This window comes from Balaenoptera musculus, chromosome 21 (genome assembly GCF_009873245.2).
Source record: "Balaenoptera musculus isolate JJ_BM4_2016_0621 chromosome 21, mBalMus1.pri.v3, whole genome shotgun sequence".
NCBI classification, from domain to species: Eukaryota; Metazoa; Chordata; class Mammalia; order Artiodactyla; family Balaenopteridae; genus Balaenoptera; species Balaenoptera musculus.
This window is the reverse complement of record NC_045805.1, coordinates 31,631,676-31,652,906: the sequence shown is the minus strand read 5'-3', so window position 1 is coordinate 31,652,906 and position 21,231 is coordinate 31,631,676. Positions and strand designations below refer to the sequence as shown.

Below are 21,231 nucleotides of genomic sequence, written 5' to 3'. Positions count from 1 at the left end.
AAAGCTGTAATGATCAAGGCAGTGTGCTTTTGGCATTTGATTAGAGTTATAGATCAATAAAATAACAATTTCTAGAAGTAAATTCTAACACTTATGGTCAATTGATATTTGGAGAGAGCAAGAACATTAAATGGAGAAAGACTGATGTTTTCAAAATTTTAAAATGTTGTGCTTCAAATGACACAATCAAAATATGAAAAGATAACCCACAGAATGGATAAAAATATTTACAAATCATATATTGGATAGGGGTCTAGCATCCACAATATATAATGAATACTTAGCTACAACAATAAAAAGACAACCCAATGAAATATGTGTAAAGAATTCAAATAATTTCTCAAATAAAATATGCTAATAGCTAATAAGAAAATGCAAATATTCTCAACATCATTACACAATAGGGAATGCAAATCAAAAGCACAGTGAGAAACTAATTCACACCCACCAGGATGGCTAAAGTCCAAAAGACAGACAATAACAAACACAGTTGAGAATTTAGAGGAACTGGAACTCATACATTTGTTCATTGCTGGTGCAATATATAATGGTGAAAATTGTTTTTTAGGATCTCAAAATGTGAAACATAGAGTTACCACACAACTCAGCAATTCTTACCTTTTGCATCTACCTAATAGAAATAAAAGCTTATGTCCACACAAAAACTTGTACAAAAATAACATTATTATGATACAAATATCATTGGAAAGCAGAGATAAGACATGCCAGCTGAGACACCCAGTGGACCAGCCAACTCCAAGCAAAATCAGTAGCTTACTAACAGTACACAAGTGAGGCCAGTCCAGCACAAGGAGATCTTAATGAGATCAGAGGATATTTAAGAATTGTGAGCTAAATAAATAGTTGTTCTTTTAAGCCACTAAATTTTGGAGTAGTTTGTTATGGAGCAACAAAAAGTGTCTCAGGAATCTATACATGACTACAACAAGGAATAGAAGTAAGAATATATGAAAATATCTAATTTTCAAACACAGTAAGACAAAATACCTAGCAAATATGTGAAACCTATAAGAAGAAAAGTTCACAAACTAAGGGGGATTAAAAAATTAATTACAGAGAGTGGGACTCCTGAGATGGTGAAATAATGAGGTCTGCAAATCCTTTCCACAATAAGCAATGATAAAAGACAAAAATGTCAAAAACATTTCAAGAATCTGGCAATTGACTAAGGGCATTAAAATGAGAAATATTAATTAAAGAAAAACTATTAATTCTATGGTAAGAGCAGTGGGAATCTGTGACATTTCACCTGAGGTTGTCCCCAACCACATCTCAAATTGTATTGTGTGGTAATTCTACCATGGTAGGTCAAGCCATAAAATCCAGACACTTCCCTATCAGAGGAGGATAACTTGATCTGGTGCAGAGTAGGGCAAAACTACGTGCCCAGATATATTGTCAAAAACAATAGTGATCTCTGTGGCAAATGAATATTGAAGGACATCATCACAGATAAACTTAGGCTGTGATACTGGTTATTTCAAGCAACAGACCAGAAGATGAGCCAGAAATCTAACATGGAATTGGGGGGGGATACAATAGCCATAATGGGTCTTGACAACCTTCCATATATCCTTTATAGTCTGGAATATTCCATTCACGCACCAGGTAACACTCATGCTCAGGAGAGACTGAAAGGGGTCTAAGATATCGACAAGTTCATGGCTGAACTTGAAACATTACTCACTACCTGAGGAGATGTGAGAAAGTCCTATAAAAATCAAAACCTACCTGACTTGAAAATTACATGAAAATTGAATACTTTCCCTAACAGACAAATCCATTTGCAAAGGGTAGAAGCCTTACTAGCTCAAAGGTTGGAGCATAGTCTCTGACCAGTCATTAGCTGACTGCTAAGATATGTTCACCCACGGTCAACCACAAAAATCCTGGCTTAAAAGTAGAAACAAGAATTTAAAAAATAGTAAGCACAATAAAACAATGTTATCCACACATTTGAAAATGCAGTCATTAGAAACTATGAGGTAGACCTTATTGGATTTAGCACACGAAACTTTAAAGCAACTATGGTAAACATGGAACTGATAGGAACCATGTTTAAAGAAGTAAAGGAATGATGACATTGACTCGTAAAAAAGAGAGTATCAGTAAAGAATATAAATTATACATTATAATGTACAGCTTGGTGATGATGGCTAATAACACTGCATCATATACTTGAATGTTGCTAAGAGAGTAGATCTTAAATGTTCTCACCACAAAAGAGAAATAAAAATTAATTATGCGATGGGACGGATGTGGTAGCCAATACTACAGTGGTAATCATTTTGTAATTTATAAATGTATCAAGTCAACACATACACATTAAACTTACACAGTTATGTGTCAATTATATCTCAATAAACCTGAGTGAAACAGAAAAAACAAATAATAATTATAAAATTGTAAAAAAGAACTAAATAGATACTTGAGTTGAAAATATAATAACTAGGCGGTCTGGGCAAGATGGCGGAAGAGTAAGACGCGGAGATCACCTTCCTTCCCACAGATACAGTAGAAATACATCTACACGTGGAACTGCTCCTACAGAACACCCACTGAACGCTGGCAGAAAACGTCAGACCTCCCAAAAGGCAAGAAAATCCCCACGTACTTGGGTAGGGCAAAAGAAAAAAGAAATAACAGAGACAAAAGAATAGGGATGGGACCCGCGCCAGTGGGAGGGAGCCGTGAAGGAGGAAAGGTTTCCACACACTAGGAGCCCCTTCGTGGGCGGAGACTGCGGGTGGCAGAGGGGTGAAGCTTCGGAGCCACAGAGGAGAGCGCAGCCACAGGGGTGCGGAGGGCAAAGTGGAGAGATTCCCGCACAGAGGCTCGGCGCCGAGTAGCACTTACCAGCCGGAGAGGCTTGTCTGCGAACCCGCCGGGGCGGGCGGGGCTGGGAGCTGAGGCTCCGGCTTCGGTGGGATCGCAGGGAGAGGACTGGGGTTGGCGGCGTGAACACAGCCTGAAGGGGTTAACGCACCACAGCTAGCCGGGAGGGAGTCCGGGGGAAAAAGTCTGCAGCTGCCGAAAAGGCAAGAGACTTTTTCTTGCCTCTTTGTTTCGCGGCGCGCAAGGAGAGGGGATTCAGAGCGCCGCCTAAACGAGCTCCAGAGATGGGCACGAGCCGAGGCTATCAGCGCGGATCCCACAGCAACAGGGGCGCAGAGGGAAAAACGGAGAGATTCCCGCACAGAGGCTCGGCGCCGAGCAGCGCTCACCAGCCCGAGAGGCTTGTCTGTTCACCCACCAGGGCGGGCGGGGGCTGGGAGCTGAGGCTCGGGCTTCGGTGCTAGCCGGGAGGGAGTCCGGGAAAAAGTCTGCAGCTGCCGAAGAGGCAAGAGACTTTTTCTTTCCTCTTTGTTTCACGGCATGCAAGGAGAGGGGATTCAGAGCGCCGCCTAAACGAACTCCAGAGACGGGCGTGAGCCGCGGCGATCAGCTCGGACCCCAGAGGCGGGCATGAGACGCTAAGGCTGCTGCTGCCGCCACCAAGAAGCCTGTGTGCGAGCAGAGGTCACTCTCCACAACGCCCCTCCCAGGAGCCTGTGCCGCCCGCCACCGCCAGGCTCCCGTGATCCGGGGACAACTTCCCCAGGAGAACGCACTGCACGCCTCAGGCTGCTGCAACGTCACGCCGGCCTCTGCCGCCGCAGGCTCGCCCCGCCTCCTCCGTACCGCTCCCTCCCCGCGGCCTGAGTGAGCCAGAGCCCCCGAAGCAGCTGCTCCTTTAACCCCGTTCTGTCTGGGCGGGGAACAGACGCCCTCAGGCGACCTACACGCAGAGGCGGGTCCAAATCCAAAGCTGAACCCCGGGAGCTGTGCAAACAAAGAAGAGAAAGGGAAATCTCTCCCAGCAGCCTCAGAAGCAGCGGATTAAAGCTCCACAAACAACTTGATGTGCCTGCATCTGTTGAATACCTGAATAGACAACGAATCATCCCAAATTTAGGAGGTGGACTTTGGGAGCAGGATATATTAATTTTTCCCCTTTTCCTTTTTTTGTGAGTGTATGTGTGTATGCTTCTGGGTGAGATTTTGTCTGTATAGCTTTGCTCTCACCGTTAGTCCTAGGGTTAGGTCCGTCCGTTTTGTTTTTTTTTTACTTAAAAAAATTTTTTCCCTAATATATGTTTTCTTAATAATTTTTTCCTTATTTTCTATTTTTAAAAAATTAAAAAAAAATTTTTAATAAGTTTTTTCACATTTTTTATTTAAAAAAATTTTTTCTTAATAAATTTTTTTCTTAATAATTTTTTCTTACTTTTTCTTATAAAAAATTAATAAATCTATTTTTAAGAATTAAAAAAATTTTTTTCTTAATAAATTTATTCTTAATAATTTTTTTCTTATTTTTTATTATAATAGCTTTATTTTATTTTATTTTATCCTCCTTCTTTCTTTCTTTCTATTTTTTCTCCCTTTTATTCTGAGCCGTGTGGATGAAAGGCTCTTGGTGCTCCAGCCAGGCATCAGGGCTGTGCCTCTGAGGTGGGAGAGCCAACTTCAGGACACTGGTCCACAAGAGACCTCCCAGCTCCACGTAATACCAAACGGCAAAAATCTCTCAGAGATCTCCATCTCAACATCAAGACCCAGCTTCACTCAACGACCAGCAAGCTACAGTGCTGGACACCCTATGCCAAACAACTAGCAAGACAGGAACACAGCCCCATCCATTAGCAGAGAGGCTGCCTAAAATCATAATAAGGCCACAGACACCCCAAAACACACCACCAGACGTGGACGTGCCCACCAGAAAGACAAGATCCAACCTCATCCACCAGAACACAGGCACTAGTCCCCTCCACCAGGAAGCCTACACAACCCACTGAACCAACTTTAGCCACTGGGGGCAGATACCAAAAACAACGGGAACTACGAACCTGCAGCCTGTGAAAAGGAGACCCCAAACACAGTAAGATAAGCAAAATGAGAATACAAAAAACCACACAGCAGGTGAAGGAGCAGGGTCAAAACACACCAGACCTAACAAATGAAGAGGAAATAGGCAGTCTACCTGAAAAAGAATTCAGAATAATGATAGTAAAGATGATCCAAAATCTTGGAAATAGAATAGACAAAATGCAAGAAACATTTAACAAGGATGTAGAAGAACTAAAGAGGAACCAAGCAATGATGAAAAACACAATAAATGAAATTAAAAATACTCTCGACGGGATCAATAGCAGAATAACTGAGGCAGAAGAACAGATAAGTGACCTGGAAGATAAAATAGTGGAAATAACTACTGCAGAGCAGAATAAAGAAAAAAGAATGAAAAGAACTGAGGACAGTCTCAGAGACCTCTGTGACAACATTAAACACACCAACATTCGAATCATAGGGGTCCCAGAAGAAGAAGAGAAAAAGAAAGGGACTGAGAAAATATTTGAAGAGATTATAGTTGAAAACTTCCCTAATATGGGAAAGGAAATAGTTAATCAAGTCCTGGAAGCACAGAGAGTCCCATACAGGATAAATCCAAGGAGAAACATGCCAAGACACATATTAATCAAACTATCCAACATTAAATATAAATTAAACATATTAAAAGCAGCAAGGGAAAAACAATAAATAACACACAAGGGAATCCCCATAAGGTTAACAGCTGATCTTTCAGCAGAAACTCTGCAAGCCAGAAGGGAGTGGCAGGATATACTTAAAGTGATGAAGGAGAAAAACCTACAACCAAGGTTACTCTACCCAGCAAGGATCTCATTCAGATTTGATGGAGAAATTAAAACCTTTACAGACAAGCAAAAGCTGAGAGAGTTCAGCACCACCAAACCAGCTTTACAACAAATGCTAAAGGAACTTCTCTAGGGAAGAAACACAAGAGAAGGAAAACACCTACAATAACAAACCCAAAACATTTAAGAAAATGGGAATAGGAACATACATACCGATAATTACCTTGAATGTAAATGGATTAAATGCTCCCACCAAAAGACACAGACTGGCTGAATGGATACAAAAACAAGACCCATATATATGCTGTCTACAAGAGACCCACTTCAGACCTAGAGACACATACAGACTGAAAGTGAGGGGATGGAAAAAGATATTCCATGCAAATGGAAATCAAAAGAAAGCTGGAGTAGCAATTCTCATATCAGACAAAATAGACTTTAAAATAAAGACTATTACAAGAGACAAAGAAGGACACTATATAATGATCAAGGGATCGATCCAAGAGGAAGGTATAACAATTGTAAATATTTATGCACCCAACATAGGAGCACCTCAATACATAAGGCAAATACTAACAGCCATAAAAGGGGAAATCAACAGTAACACAATCATAGTAGGGGACTTTAGCACCCCAGTTTCACCAATGGACAGATCATCCAAAATGAAAATAAATAAGGAAACACAAGCTTTAAATGATACATTAAACAAGATGGACTTAATTGATATTTATAGGACATTCCACCCAAAAACAACAGAATACACATTTTTCTCAAGTGCTCATGGAACATTCTCCAGGATAGATCATATCTTGGGTCACAAATCAAGCCTTGGTAAATTTTAAAAAATTGAAATCGTATCAAGTATCGTTTCCGACCACAACGCTATGAGACTAGATATCAATTACAGGAAAAGATCTGTAAAAAATACAAACACATGGAGGCTACACAATACACTACTTAATAACGAAGTGATCACTGAAGAAATCAAAGGGGAAATCAAAAAATACCTAGAAACAAATGACAATGGAGACACGATGACCCAAAACCTATGGGATGCAGCAAAAGCAGTTCTAAGAGGGAAGTTTATAGCAATAAAAGCCTACATCAAGAAACAGGAAACATCTCGAATAAACAACTGAACCTTGCACCTAAAGCAATTAGAGAAAGAAGAACAAAAAAACCCCAAAGCTAGCAGAAGGAAAGAAATCATAAAGATCAGGTCAGAAATAAATGAAAAAGAAATGAAGGAAACAATAGCAAAAATCAATGAAACTAAAAGCTGGTTCTTTGAGAAGATAAACAAAATTGATAAACCATTAGCCAGACTCATCAAGAGAAAAAGGGAGAAGACTCAAATCAATAGAATTAGAAATGAAAAAGGAGAAGTAACCACTGACACTGCAGAAATACAAATGATCATGAGAGATTACTACAAGCAACTCTACGCCAATAAAATGGACAACCTGGAAGAAATGGACAGATTCTTAGAAACGCACAACCTACCGAGACTGAACCAGGAAGAAATAGAAAATATGAACAGACCAATCACAAGCACTGAAATTGAAACTGCGATTAAAAATCTTCCAACACACAAAAGCCCAGGACCAGATGGCTTCACAGGCGAATTCTGTCAAATATTTAGAGAAGAGCTAACACCTATCCTTCTCAAACTCTTCCAAAATATTGAAGAGGGAGGAACACTCCCAAACTCATTCTACGAGGCCACCATCACCCTGATACCAAAACCAGACAAAGATGTCACAAAGAAAGAAAACTACAGGCCAATATCACTGATGAACATAGATGCAAAAATCCTCAACAAAATACTAGCAAACAGAATCTGAACAGCACATTAAAAGTATTATACACCATGATCAAGTGGGGTTTATTCCAGGAATGCAAGGATTCTTCAATATACGCAAATCAATCAATGTGATACATCATATTAACAAATTGAAGGAGAAAAACCATATGATCATCTCAATAGATGCAGAGAAAGCTTTCGACAAAATTCAACGCCCATTTATGATAAAAGCCCTGCAGAAAGTAGGCATAGAGGGAACTTTCCTCAACATAAGAAAGGCCATATATGACAAACCCACAGCCAACATTGTCCTCAATGGTGAAAAACTGAAACCATTTCCACTAAGATCAGGAACAAGACAAGGTTGCCCACTCTCACCACTATTATTCAACATACTTTTGGAAGTGTTAGCCACAGCAATCAGAGAAGACAAAGAAATAAAAGGAATCCAAATCGGAAAAGAAGAAGTAAAGCTGTCACTGTTTGCAGATGACATGATACTATACATAGAGAACCCTAAAGATGCTACCAGAAAACTCCTAGAGCTAATCAATGAATTTGGTAAAGTAGCAGGATACAAAATTAATGCACAGAAATCTCTTGCATTCCTATATAGTAATGATGAAAAATCTGAAAGTGAAATAAAGAATACACTCCCATTTACCATTGCAACAAAAAGAATAAAATATCTAGGAATAAACCTACCTAAGGAGACAAAAGACCTGTAAGCAGAAAATTATAGGACACGGATGAAAGAAATTTAAGGTGATACAAATAGATGGAGAGATATACCATGTTCTTGGATTGGAAGAATCAACATTGTGAAAATGACTCTACTACCCAAAGCAATCTACAGATTCAATACAATCCCTATCAAACTACCACTGGCATTTTTCACAGAACTAGAACAAAAAATTTCACAATTTGTATGGAGACACAAAAGACCCTGAATAGCCAAAGCAATCTTGAGAACGAACAATGGAGCTGGAGGAATTAGGCTCCCTGACTTCAGACTATATTACAAAGCTACAGTAATCAAGACAGTTTGGTACTGGCACAAAAACAGAAATATAGATCAATGGAACAGGATAGAAAGCCCAGAGATAAGCCCATGCACATATGGTCACCTTATCTTTGATAAAGGAGGCAAGCATATACAGTGGAGAAAAGTCAGCCTCTTCAATAAGTGGTGCTGGGAAAATTGGACAGATACATGTAAAAGTATGAAATTAGAACACTCCCTGACACCATACACAAAAATAAACTCAAAATGGATTAAAGACCTAAGTGTAAGGCCAGACACTATCAAACTCTTAGAGGAAAACATAGGCAGAACACTCTATGACATACATCACAGCAAGATCCTTTTTGACCCAGCTCCTAGAGAAATGGAAATAAAAACACAAATAGACAAATGGGACCTAATGAAACTTAAAAGCTTTTGCACAGCAAAGGAAACCATAAACAAGACCAAAAGACAACCATCAGAATGGGAGAAAATATTTGCAAATGAAGCAACTGACAAAGGATTAATCTCCAAGATTTACAAGCAGCTCATGCAGCTCAATACCAAAAAAACAAACAACCCAATCCAAAAATGGGCAGAAGACCTAAATAGACATTTCTCCAAAGAAGATATACAGATTGCCAACAGACACATGAAAGAATGCTCAACATCATTAATCATTAGAGAAATGCAAATCAAAACTACAATGAGGTATCATCTCACACCAGTCAGAATGGCCATCATCAAAAAATCTAGAAACAATAAATGCTGGAGAGGGTGTGGAGAAAAGGGAACACTCTTGCACTGTTGGTGGGAATGTAAATTGATACAGCCACTATGGAGAACAGTATGGAGGTTCCTTAAAAAACTGAAAATAGAACTACCATATGACCCAGCAATCCCACTACTGGGCATATACCCTGAGAAAACCATAATTCAGAAAGAGTCATGTACCAAAATATTCATTGCAGCTCTGTTTACAATAGCCAGGACATGGAAGCAACCTAGGTGTCCATCATCGGATGAATGGATAAAGAAGATGTGGCACATATATACAATGGAATATTACTCAGCCATAAAAAGAAATGAAATGGAGGTATTTGTAATGAGGTGGATGGAGTTAGAGTCTGTCATACAGAGTGAAGTAAGTCAGAAAGAGAAAAACAAATACAGTATGCTAACACATATATATGGATTCTATGGAAAAAAAAAAAGGTTATGAAGAACCTAGTGGCAAGACAGGAATAAAGACACAGACCTACTAGAGAATGGACTTGAGGATATGGGGAGTGGGAGGGGTGAGATGTGACAGGGTGAGAGAGTGGCATGGACATATATACACTACCAAATGTAAAATAGATAGCTAGTGGGAAGCAGCCGCATAGCACAGGGAGATCAGCTCGGTGCTTTGTGACCACCTAGAGGGGTGGGATAGGGAGGGTGGGAGGGAGGGAGATGCAAGAGGGAAGAGATATGGGAACATATGTATATGTATAACTGATTCACTTTGTTATAAAGCAGAAACTAACACACCATTGTAAAGCAATTATACTTCAATAAAGATGTTTAAAAAAAAAGAAAATATAATAACTAAAATTATATAAGCTCACTAGCAGAAAGAATAAATAAAAATAATAATGTATCAATAGAAATTATTCAACATAAAGAACAGAAAGGAAAAACAAGAAAGAAGTAAAGTGAACAGAATCTCAGACACCTGTTTGACACCATAACGCAAATACACATTACATAATGAGCGTCTTAGAAGGAGAGGAGAGATAGAAATGATCAAAAAACAAAACAAAACAAAACAAACAAAAACAAAAAAACAAAACGAGTAAATAATAGCTAAAAACTCCCAAACAATGAAAATCTCTAACCTACACAGTACTTAGGCTCAACAAACTTCAAGTAAGATAAAATCAAAGACAATCACACATAGACACATCATAGTTAAGTTACTGGACAACAGCCACAAGGAGAAAATCTTTATACTGAGAAGAAAAAAATGGTACATCACCTATAGCAGAGACACAGCAAGGTTCAGAGCTGACTTCTCATTAGAATCAATGGAGGCCAGGTGGGGTTACAAATTCAAAGTGCTACTACAAAATACTCTCAATCAAGAATTCTATACTCAGCAAAACTATTCTTCATAAGTAAAGGCAACAGAAAGCCATTCTCAAATTTTAAAGAGAGAGAGAGAGAGAGAGAGAGAGAGATAAATCAGTGATAGCAGAGCTGCTCTGCCAGAAATAATAAGGCAAGAAATGATAATAATCAGGAAATTCTCAGGTTGAAAAGATGACACAAAACAGTAACTCATATCTACATAAGTATAATAAAGAACATTGGTACTAGCAATAACAAAGTATAAAACAATAAATATCTTGTCTTTTCTTCTCTAAAATCAGTTTAAAAAAACTTGCAAAAGACAGTAATTTATCCTCTTTTTTTTTCTTTTTGGGCCAAGCGGCTTGTGGGATCTTAGTTCCCCGACCAGGGATTGAACCTGGGCCCCCGGCAGTAAAAAAGCCTGCATCCTAACCACTGGGCCGTCAAGGAATTCCCACAAAAGACAATAATTTAAATTTCAAGAAAGGGTGGTATAAACTCATCTCTCCCTCTTCCTCCAAGCTGATCAAAATTATAAAAAAGTATAAACCCTGAAATAACATAAAAAAATCATAGGAAGTCTCTAAAAGGTGGAAGCAAGAAGGTACCTGTACAGGTATGCTAGGAATGGAAGAACAATATAGCACCTCAGCAATTCCCAACACCCCATCCAGTGGCAAAAGAGTAGTCCAGGTAGAAGTGGAATGAGAAACCCATTAACACTGTGGTGCCTAGAGTAGTAACCTCCGCACCACAGCATGGAACGTCTCATTAACGAGCTTGAGACAACAGGTGGCCTGGACCAGGAAACAGCCATTTGGTCCTGTTGGCAGTATCAGCAGGGAAGAGTGAAACTCTTCTGACAAAATAGCTCCACCCCCACAGGCTTGATGTCTCCTGTACCTACCTAGAAACACTAGGCAGAATGACCCTGGGAAGTAACTCCCATCCACACAAACAGTACTAGAGTCCCACTGGCACTGGATGGACCAGGGAGACACTTTCCACCTGCACACGCCCACCATCTACAATATTCCACTCAGAGGCCATAGGAGGAGACAGGGGAAGGTCCTTCCACTCCTGCAGGCGGGACAGGCAAGTATCACTGAGACCCGCAAAAACAGCGACTGAACCAAGAAGGCCAAAATAGCATTACGAAGGCTCTGAGAACTTTTGTCATTGAATTCAACCCATATAATTTGGTCAGGACTTATGTGCTACAACTAAGGAGTCTGAATGAACAAAATAAAAGATTTAAGTAGAATGAAGAACTGCATAACATAATAGTCAAAATTTCCAGAAAGCAACTGAAAACCATTTGCCATACCAAGAACCAGGAAAATCACAACTTGAGGGAGAAAAGTCAGTCAATGCATGTCAACACCAAAGTACATCACTTGTTAGAATTATCTGACAAAGATTTTAAAGTAGCCTTTGTAAAATGATGGCAACAAATAATTAAAAATATCCTTCATGGGGAGTGAAGTCAGCAAAATGGAGAACTAGAAAACACCAAGCCTTTGTTTTTCTCTGGAAACATCAAAAGACAACCAGAAACTGGCTGAAATAACCTCATTGGGGTCTCCAGAAAACCTCAGGAAAACATTCAAAGGTCTACAAATGTCCAAACAAGAAGAAAACATCTTGAAAATGACAGGAAATTTTGTGGTGTTTTTACTCCCCTATGCCCTATTCCCTTCCCCAGTGTGGCATGGTTTAATCTGGAGGAAATGGTAGTCTGTTTCACAATTCCTTCCATTATACCAGGTGGAGCAGAGAAGACCTTATCTGCAATGTTCTAACCTGTCTGGAAGGTGCCTGAATGGCTGTTTTCCATGTCACCTGCTTATTTTTTCAAATGCTGAATTTTCAACAAAAATCACAAGGTGTCTTAATCAGTTTGGGCTGCCCTAACAAAAACACCATAGACTGGGTGCTCAAACAACAAACATTTATTTCTCACTGTTCTGGAGGCCAGGAAGTTTAAAGATTAGGTTTCCAGCATGCCCTGTGTCTGATGAGAACATGCTCCCTGGTTCAGAGATGGCCATCTTGCCATCTTCCTGCTCTGTCCTCACATGGTAGAAGAGGTGAGGGAGCTCTTTGGACTCTCTTTTATAAGGGCACTAATCCCATTCATGAGGGCTCCACCTTCATGACCTAAGCCACTCCCAAAGGCTCCACTTCCCAATACCATCACTATGCATTAGTATAAATTTTAGAGGAACAGAAACATTCAGTCTATGTTACAAGGCAAACAAAGAAAAAAAGCATGGCCCAAATGAAGGAAATAAATTGGCAGAAACCATTCCTGAGGACGTAGAGACGTACTAGACAAAGTCTTTAAAACAACTGTCTAAAATATGCTCAAAGAGTTAAAGGAAAACAAAAAGAATGAAGGGAAGTCAGGAAAATGATATATGACTAAAATGAAAATATCAACAAAGATATATAAATTATAAAAAGAAACCAAACAGAAATTCTGGCATTGAAAAATGCGATAACTGAACTGAAAATTGAGTAGAAGGATTCAACAGCAGATTTAAAGGGGCAGCAGAAAGAAGCAGTAAACTTGAGAATAGGATAACTGAAATTATTGAGTCTGAGAACCAGAAAGAAAAAAAAGGAGGGACTTGTGGGATACCATTATGCAGAACAATATATGACTTAAGGGAATCCCAGGAGAAGAGAGATTATTTAAAGACATAATGGCCAAAAGCTTGCCAGATCTGATGAACCACATGAACACACAAATCCTTGAGCTTAAATTTTAAGAAGGATAAAGCCAAAGAGACCCACACCAAGACAAATTATAATCAAACTGTCAAAAGCTAAAGAGAATATTAATATTGAAGGCAGCAAGAGAAAAATAACTAAACACATAAAAGGGGTGATAATAAGATTACTAGCCAATTTCTTAGCAAAAATTTTAGAGGCCAGAAGACAAGGGGATGATATATTTAAAGTGCTGAATGCAAGATGAAACAGGTACTTTGGAATACAGCCTGGCAGTTTCTCACAAAAAAATCAACCAAAAAAAACATACTGTTACCATATGATGCAGCAATCATGTTGCTTGATATTTACCCAAAGGAGTTAAAATATGTCAATACAAAAACCTGTGAATGGGGGCTTCCCTGGTTGTGCAGTGGTTGAGAGTCTGCCTGCCAATGCAGGGGACACAGGTTCGAGCCCTGGTCTGGGAAGATCCCACATGCCGCGGAGCGACTAGGCCCGTGAGCCACAGTTGCTGAGCCTGCGCGTCCGGAGCCTGTGCTCCGCAACAAGGGAGGCCGCAATAGCGAGAGGCCCACGCACCGCGATGAAGAGTGGCCTCCACTCGCCGCAACTAGAGAAAGCCCTCGCACAGAAACGAAGACCCAACACAGCCATAAATAAATAAATAAATAAATAAATAAAATGAAAACCTGTGAATGGATGTTTATAGCAGCTTGATTCATCTGCCAAAATGTGGAAGCAGCCAAGATGTCCTTTAGTAGATGAATGGATAAATAAACTGTGGTACATACAGACAATACAATATTACTCAGTACTAAAAAGAAATTAGCTCTCAAGCCATGATAAGGCATGCAGTAAAGTTAAATGCATGTTACCAAGGTAAAGAAGCCAATCTGTAACTGCTACATACTGTACATTTCAACTGTATGATCTTCTGAAAAAGGCAAAATTATGGAGACAGTAAAAAGGTCAAAGGTTATTAGACATTATAGGTATGGGAATGGTGAATAAAAATTACTAAGAAACTATTTTATAGGTAACAGATGTTTTAATATGTTAATTATATAAAATTAAAAATAAACTAATAGAGATTTGATTTCCAATTTACTACTGATACTAGTAATTTAAATTCATTAAGGCAGAGATAGAGCAAAAATTATTATTTATTGTCCTGTGTTAAAAATTTATTCCAACACTTTTTATAAACTCCCATTGCTAATATAAATTAACATAAGCCAAATAAATGAAAGTATACTTACTAAATTTTTTTCAACTACAACATGCATTTCTATATACTGAGAGAAGTCTGCAAGTGGCTGAAAAGGAATCACAAACTTTAGATAAAAATTGAAGAATCATTTAATTATTTTAAGTAATATACTACTTCACAAATTCAACACTGAAAATTCAATTTTCTATATGAAAATAGAAATCATTTTCAGAATATTGCCTTTGTCATGTTTTTCACACCTGATCAATCACTTAATTTATTCAGAAAATAACTTTCCTCTACCTTCCATTCTCCATATTCTCACTGGTACTGGGCTACTCATATGATTCTCTTCCCTGAGGAAATTCTTCCCTTGACTTGCCATTATGTGTGTATTTATGTTCGTTTAATGATTCCATTATACATTATTATGCTGTATGATTTTATCTATGACCTTGAAAGAGTAGGGGCACATCTCTGTGTTTAGAGGGGTGGGATTTCATCTGAAGGATAAAGTTAATCCTTGTATAAATCACCGCAGAAAAAAGTGAGCAACAGAGAAACAAAATGACTGGGTTTCTTAAACTGCACCATAGATAACTCAGGATATCTGGTTATGATGTCATTCAATTAGACCACAGTGGTTAAATTAGGCACAAACGTGAGGCCCGATGGGCTTATGATCTGTGTGACTTACACTCTGCCAACAAGTAATAATTGTTGTAACTACGTATAATAAAATATTACTTATGTTCATCATTATTTTTACATGACGTTAACCTAGGAGGAATGCACTAGGGAAAACTTGGAAGACAGTCTTTGTGGGCACTTTAAGACTGTAGTGCAGTTAACTCAAAATAGTTTGTTACTAAAATAGCATACCATGTATAAGCACTGGACAAATATATAGAAGCAGAAAAGGAGGATCAAATTTCAAAAATTGAGAAAACTTTTATTATGCGTATTTTAATGTCTGAATTTTTTCTTTTTACACTGGTATTTAATCCTTTGAAAGTTCAAAACTATCACATTTTAGTTAAACCATTTTCCTTAACATAAAGAGGAGCAATAAAGAGGGAAAAACAAATCTAGGATTTAGCAGAGAAAAGTGAAGACTATAGTAATTTAAGGGAAAAAAAGTCAATAAGGTCAGTAAGACAAATTTAGGGGTGAATGATCATTCATTTTTTCCCTCCATTTAAAAATTCTCTTTTAAAACCTTGGAGACTTGAGGGTTCTTTTGTTTTTTTTTTTAATGCAAATGAAATCCCCTTATGGTCTAATTGGTTTATTTTCATTTCCATCCAAAAGGAAGCACCGAATGCTTCATGATAGTTTTGCTTATAGGATTCCATCCTTTCACTGAAGTGCCTAAACAAGGAAATGACACTACTTTACTGGAGGAGAAAAATAAACATTTGTATTAATTGAAAGTAACAAAATATTAATGCTTTGAGGGATTCAAAGCTATTTCTTTGTTTTAACCAACATAAGTGTTAGTTGACTTACATTTCCTGAAGTAATCCTTGTTTATTTTCATCTTTGAGATAGGGATTGATGATATTTATTTGATTATAATTTATGCATTTATTTACTGGACAATAAGCTTTCATGGGGAAAAGATATAGTCCGTTTTAGCAAAATAATTAAAAATTTAAGACAAAGATGCATAAAAGAATGCCAAGAAATCTGTATATTGGGAAGGTGGGCAGGTATTAAGATTTCAGAAGACCTCAAAAGCTATTTTATTAGTAAAAGAAAGTAGCCAATAAAGAAAACCAATTTCTTGGAAATGTGCTATATAAAGTTGACATCAATTGCATGAAAGTTTGCTTTGGTCAAATAAATACTAAAGAATTGGAGCTAGGGAAGAAGATTGGAGAACACTACTAAATGATCCAATTGCAATATAGTTGGATTAAAAAGTTAAAGTTAAAAGATACCAAAACCCACTGGTTAGAATATTCAGGAAGTGAGAGGGACATGAAGATGACTATAGATAGATAGATGATAGATGATATAGATAGATAAATAGATAAGTAGGTAGATAGTTAATGTGTGTGTTTGTGTATTTTGTTTAACTTGGGCAGTCATTATGTCCAATGTAAGATAAATTACTCAGAAAAAAATTGGAATGAGAGTGGGAGATCTATAAATCACAGTAGATAAAGCCATGAAAAAATATACAAGACAATATACAAGACAAACAAAAACCTGAGACATAACACAAGAAATATCATTATCTAGAACATGCGTATATAAGGAAAAGTCAGAGAAAGTGAGATAGAAAGTGAAGCAGGAGAATTTTATCAGAGAGTAAAGTGAGTTGAAAATTCCAGAAAGTTTTTATATTATTTCACCATTAACATTTTACTTAATGGTGGTGGACTTTCTTCTTAAAATTGGTCCAAGACAAGGATATTCTTCTCACCTATTCAACACCATGCTAACCAGGGCATGTAGGCAATAAAAGAGAAGTTAAAAGCATCATAATTGAAAAGGAAGAACACTATCTTTATTTAAGATGACATCATCTTGTACATAGAAAACTACAAAGAGTACAATAAAAAACTAATACCCAATTTAAACAAGTTTGCAGAATATGAAATCAGTATACAAAAGTCAATAATTTCCAAACATGAATAATGAGAAATCCAAATTTGAAATAAAATTTTAAATGTGAAATAGCATTTAAATAACAAAATTTGTAGAAATAAATTTAACATAAGAAGTTTGGCTGACAACTTGAAGACAACTATACAAAAGATTGTGGCAAAAAATTAAAGAAGACCTAAAAACAAAAGACTGTTCAATGTTCATGGATAGGACGAGTTAATATTGTTAAGTGGCAATATTTCCAAGATTAATCTACAGAATCAGCAGAATCCCAGCTTGCTTTTTCAGGGAATTGAAAATAAGTGAATTTTAAAATTTATTTGGAGATTGATAGTATCAAGAATACCCAAAACAATCTTGAGAAAGAACATTACTGAAGGATGTACACTTACTAATTCCAAAACTTATTTCAAAGGTATAGTAGTAAAAAAAAAAAAAAAGTGTGGCTCTGGCATAAGAATAGACATAAGATCAATGGAGTATTATTGCAAGTGCAGAAATAATCCCTAACATCTATGGTCAACTGATCTTTGAAAAAAGGGCCATGAAGATTCAGTGGAACAAACATGAGTCTTTTCAACAAATGGTGTTGGGAAAACTAGATATGCATATGAAAAATGATGAATTTAGAGCTTCCTTCACTCCATACAAAAATTAAATTAAATTGGATCATATATTGAAATGTAAGGGATTAAAGAATAAAACTTTTGGAGGAAACATGAAATAAATTTTGTAAACCTGGTGTGATGGTTAATTTTTTCTGTGAACTTGCCCTGGGTCACAATGCCCAGATTTTTGTTCAAAAATTATTCTGGATGTCTCTGTGAAAATGATTTTGGATAAGATAAACATTTAAATTGGTGGACTTTTAGTGGAGTAGAGTATCCCTCATCATATGTGTGGAGCTCATCTGATTAGTTGAAGGCCTTATTAGAGCAAAGACTCCTTGTAAGCAAGAGAGAATCCTTCCAGCTGACTGCCTTTGGACTTGAATACAACTCTTCCCTTGTCTCCAGCCTGCCAGTCTACAGTCTACCCTAAATTCTCTCATTCTCCCTCTCTTTGTGTGTGTGTGTTTATATCAAATATATATGTGTGTGTATACACACACACCCACACACATATACATATATCCTGTTGGTTCTGTTTCCCTGGAGAAGTGTCTTTCCTGAAAGATACCCTTAGCCACTGTTGGTGCAGAGCTGAGATTGTTGAAAACCAAACCCAGAATCTCATTTTGTGAGTGGATGAACTACAACACAAATTGAATTTCCACACTCACAGGGTGTCTACTGGAAGAAATAAGATCCTAAAAATTGGAATGGGGGTATATGGGAAACTCTGATGAAGCTGGGGTCACTAAATCTCTAAATTCTTTTTTTTATAAATATTTGTTTATTTATTTATTTATTTTGGCTGTGTTGGGTCTTCATTGCTGCGCGTGGGCTTTCTCTAGTTGTGGCGGGTGGGGGCTACTCTTAGTTGTTGTGCACAGGCTTCTCATTGTGGTGGCTTCTGCTGTTGTGGAGCATGGGCTCTAGGTATGCGGGCTTCAGTAGCTGTGGCACATGGGCTCAGTAGTTGTGGCTCGTGGGCTCTAGAGTGCAGGCTCAGTAGTTATGGCACACGGGTTTAGTTGCTCCATGGCACGTGGGATCTTCCCAGACCAGGGATTGAAACCATGTCCCCTGCATTGGCAGGCGGATTCCTAACTACTGTACCACCAGGGAAGTCCCTAAACTTCTAAATTCTGATGAGTCTTCTTTGCCAGTAGAAGCAGTCTCTCCATCCCTGGATAAGGATATAAGGAAAATATAATGGCCTACCCTGAGGCAGTTGCCTTAAAAGACACTAGTGATTCTTCTCAGGATCCTAGGTAAGCATCTTCAATATTTGTGTGAATGTCACTTATGTTTATTATATCAAAACTTTGATATAACGGATATGGAGAAAGGAGAGCATCTGCAGACAACAAAGGTCTGGATCACAGGGAAAAATGACACTAACAGCAGAAAATGCCATCTTGGTGTTCTGGAAAACTGAATGACTACTTTTAAGACTTACAATATGTTATGAAGTTTCTGGTATCACTCTCTCTCTCTTTCTCTCTCTCATATACATATGTTAATGTAGATAATTTTTTATCAGAAAAAATACATTGTTTCTATTGCTGCATAGTGATAACCATACAGCTTACTCAATTGATCACTTACCTCTACACTTTGTATTTTATAGGGTTTTTCTCTTGACTCAATATCCTTCTCAGCATATAAAGAAGCACCTGTATTCCTATGTTTTACTTGATAAATCACATGTTCAAAACCAATTGAAGGCTCCAAGGGCTCAATTCCATAACTTACATTTTCAAATTGTAGTAAGCCCCTACAAATTCCAAAAACTAAGTGAATAAATAAAATAGTTCATTTTTCACAAAGTCAATAAAATGACACAATCAGTTTTTTTTAATAGTATGCAGATTATTTTCATTCTTAGCCTTATGTGGTGAAGTAAGGAAAAGTTACCGAGTGTCCACAAATTTACTGAGTGGAACAGAGTAGTAATGCTATTGGTATTTACCAAGCTATTAGTACTCTGTGGTCTCCACATACACTAAAAAATCTTAATTCAGGAGAAGAGTAGGAGACAGTACAAGAGTCTCCATGCTGTGCTTTTCCAATGACAATTTCCCACTATAAGCCATGCCTCACTTTAAAACTTAGCAAAGATCAAGGAAACTAAAAGCTGGTTCTTTGAGAAGATAAATAAAATTGATAAACCTTTAGCCAGCCTTATGAAGAAAAAAAAGGGAGAGGACTCAAATTAATACAACTAGAAATAAAAAGGAGAAGTTGAAACTGACACCATAGAAATACAAAGGATCATAAGAGACTACTACAAGCAATTATATGCCAATAAAATGAACAGCCTAGAAGAAATGGACAAATTCTTAGAAAGATACAACCCTCCAAGACTGAACCAGGAAGAAATAGAAAATATAAACAGACCAATCACAAGTACTGAAATTGAAACAGTGATTTAAAAACTTCCAACAAACAAAAGTCCAGGACCAGATGGCTTCACAGGCGAATTCTATCAAACATTTAGAGAAGAGCTAATACATGTCCTTCTCAAACCATTCCAAAAAATTGCAGAGAAAGGAACACTCAGAAGCTCATTCTATGAGGCCACTATCACCCTGATACCAAAACCAGACAAAGATATCACACACACACACACACACACACACAAATTATAGGTCAATATCACTGATGAACATAGATGCAAAAATCCTCAACAAAATACTAGCTAACCAAATCCAACAACACATTAAAAGAATCATACACCATGATCAAGTGGGATTTATCCCAATGATGCAAGGATTCTTCAACATACGTAAACCAATCAGTGTGATACACCACATTAACAAACTGAAGAATAAAAACAATATGATCATCTCAATAGATGCAGAAAAGGCTTTTGACAAAATTCAACACCCATATATGATAAAAACTCTCCAGAAAGTGGGCACAGAGGGAACCTACCTCAACATAATAAAGGCCATATACGACAAACCCACAGCAAACATCATTCTCAACAGTGAAAAACTGAAAGCATTTCCTCTAAGATCAGGAAAAAGACAAGGATGTCCAGTCTCTCCACTTTCATTCAACATAGTTTTGGAAGTCCTAGCCACGGCAATCAGAGAAGAAAAATAAATAAAAGGAATACAAATTGGAAAAGAAGTTAAACTGTCTGCAGATGACATGATACTATACATAGAAAATCCTAAAGATGCCACCAGAAAACTACTAGGGCTCATCAATGAATTTGGTAAAGTCACAGAATACAAAATTAATGTGCAGAAATCTGTTGCATTCCTATACACTACTAATGAAACATCAGAAAGAGAAATTAAGGAAACAATCCCATTTACCATCACATCAAAAAGGATAAAGTACCTAGCAATAAACCTACCTAAGGAGGCAAAAGACCTGTATTCAGACAACTATAAGACACTGATGAA

The 21,231-nt window shown here is 37.6% G+C and overlaps 1 protein-coding gene across 1 annotated transcript in view; it reads right to left on the bottom strand.

The window, feature by feature from the left end:
- ADAM2 (ADAM metallopeptidase domain 2) overlaps window positions 1-21,231 on the bottom strand; it is a 99,622-nt gene that overhangs the window by 58,977 nt on the left and 19,414 nt on the right. Inside the window, exons 6-7 of the mRNA XM_036838930.1 lie at window positions 19,421-19,589; window positions 14,641-14,697 (exon numbers count right to left, since the gene is read on the bottom strand). Coding sequence (XP_036694825.1) covers window positions 14,641-14,697; window positions 19,421-19,589 — 226 coding nt within the window. The remainder of the gene's footprint in view (window positions 1-14,640; window positions 14,698-19,420; window positions 19,590-21,231) is intronic.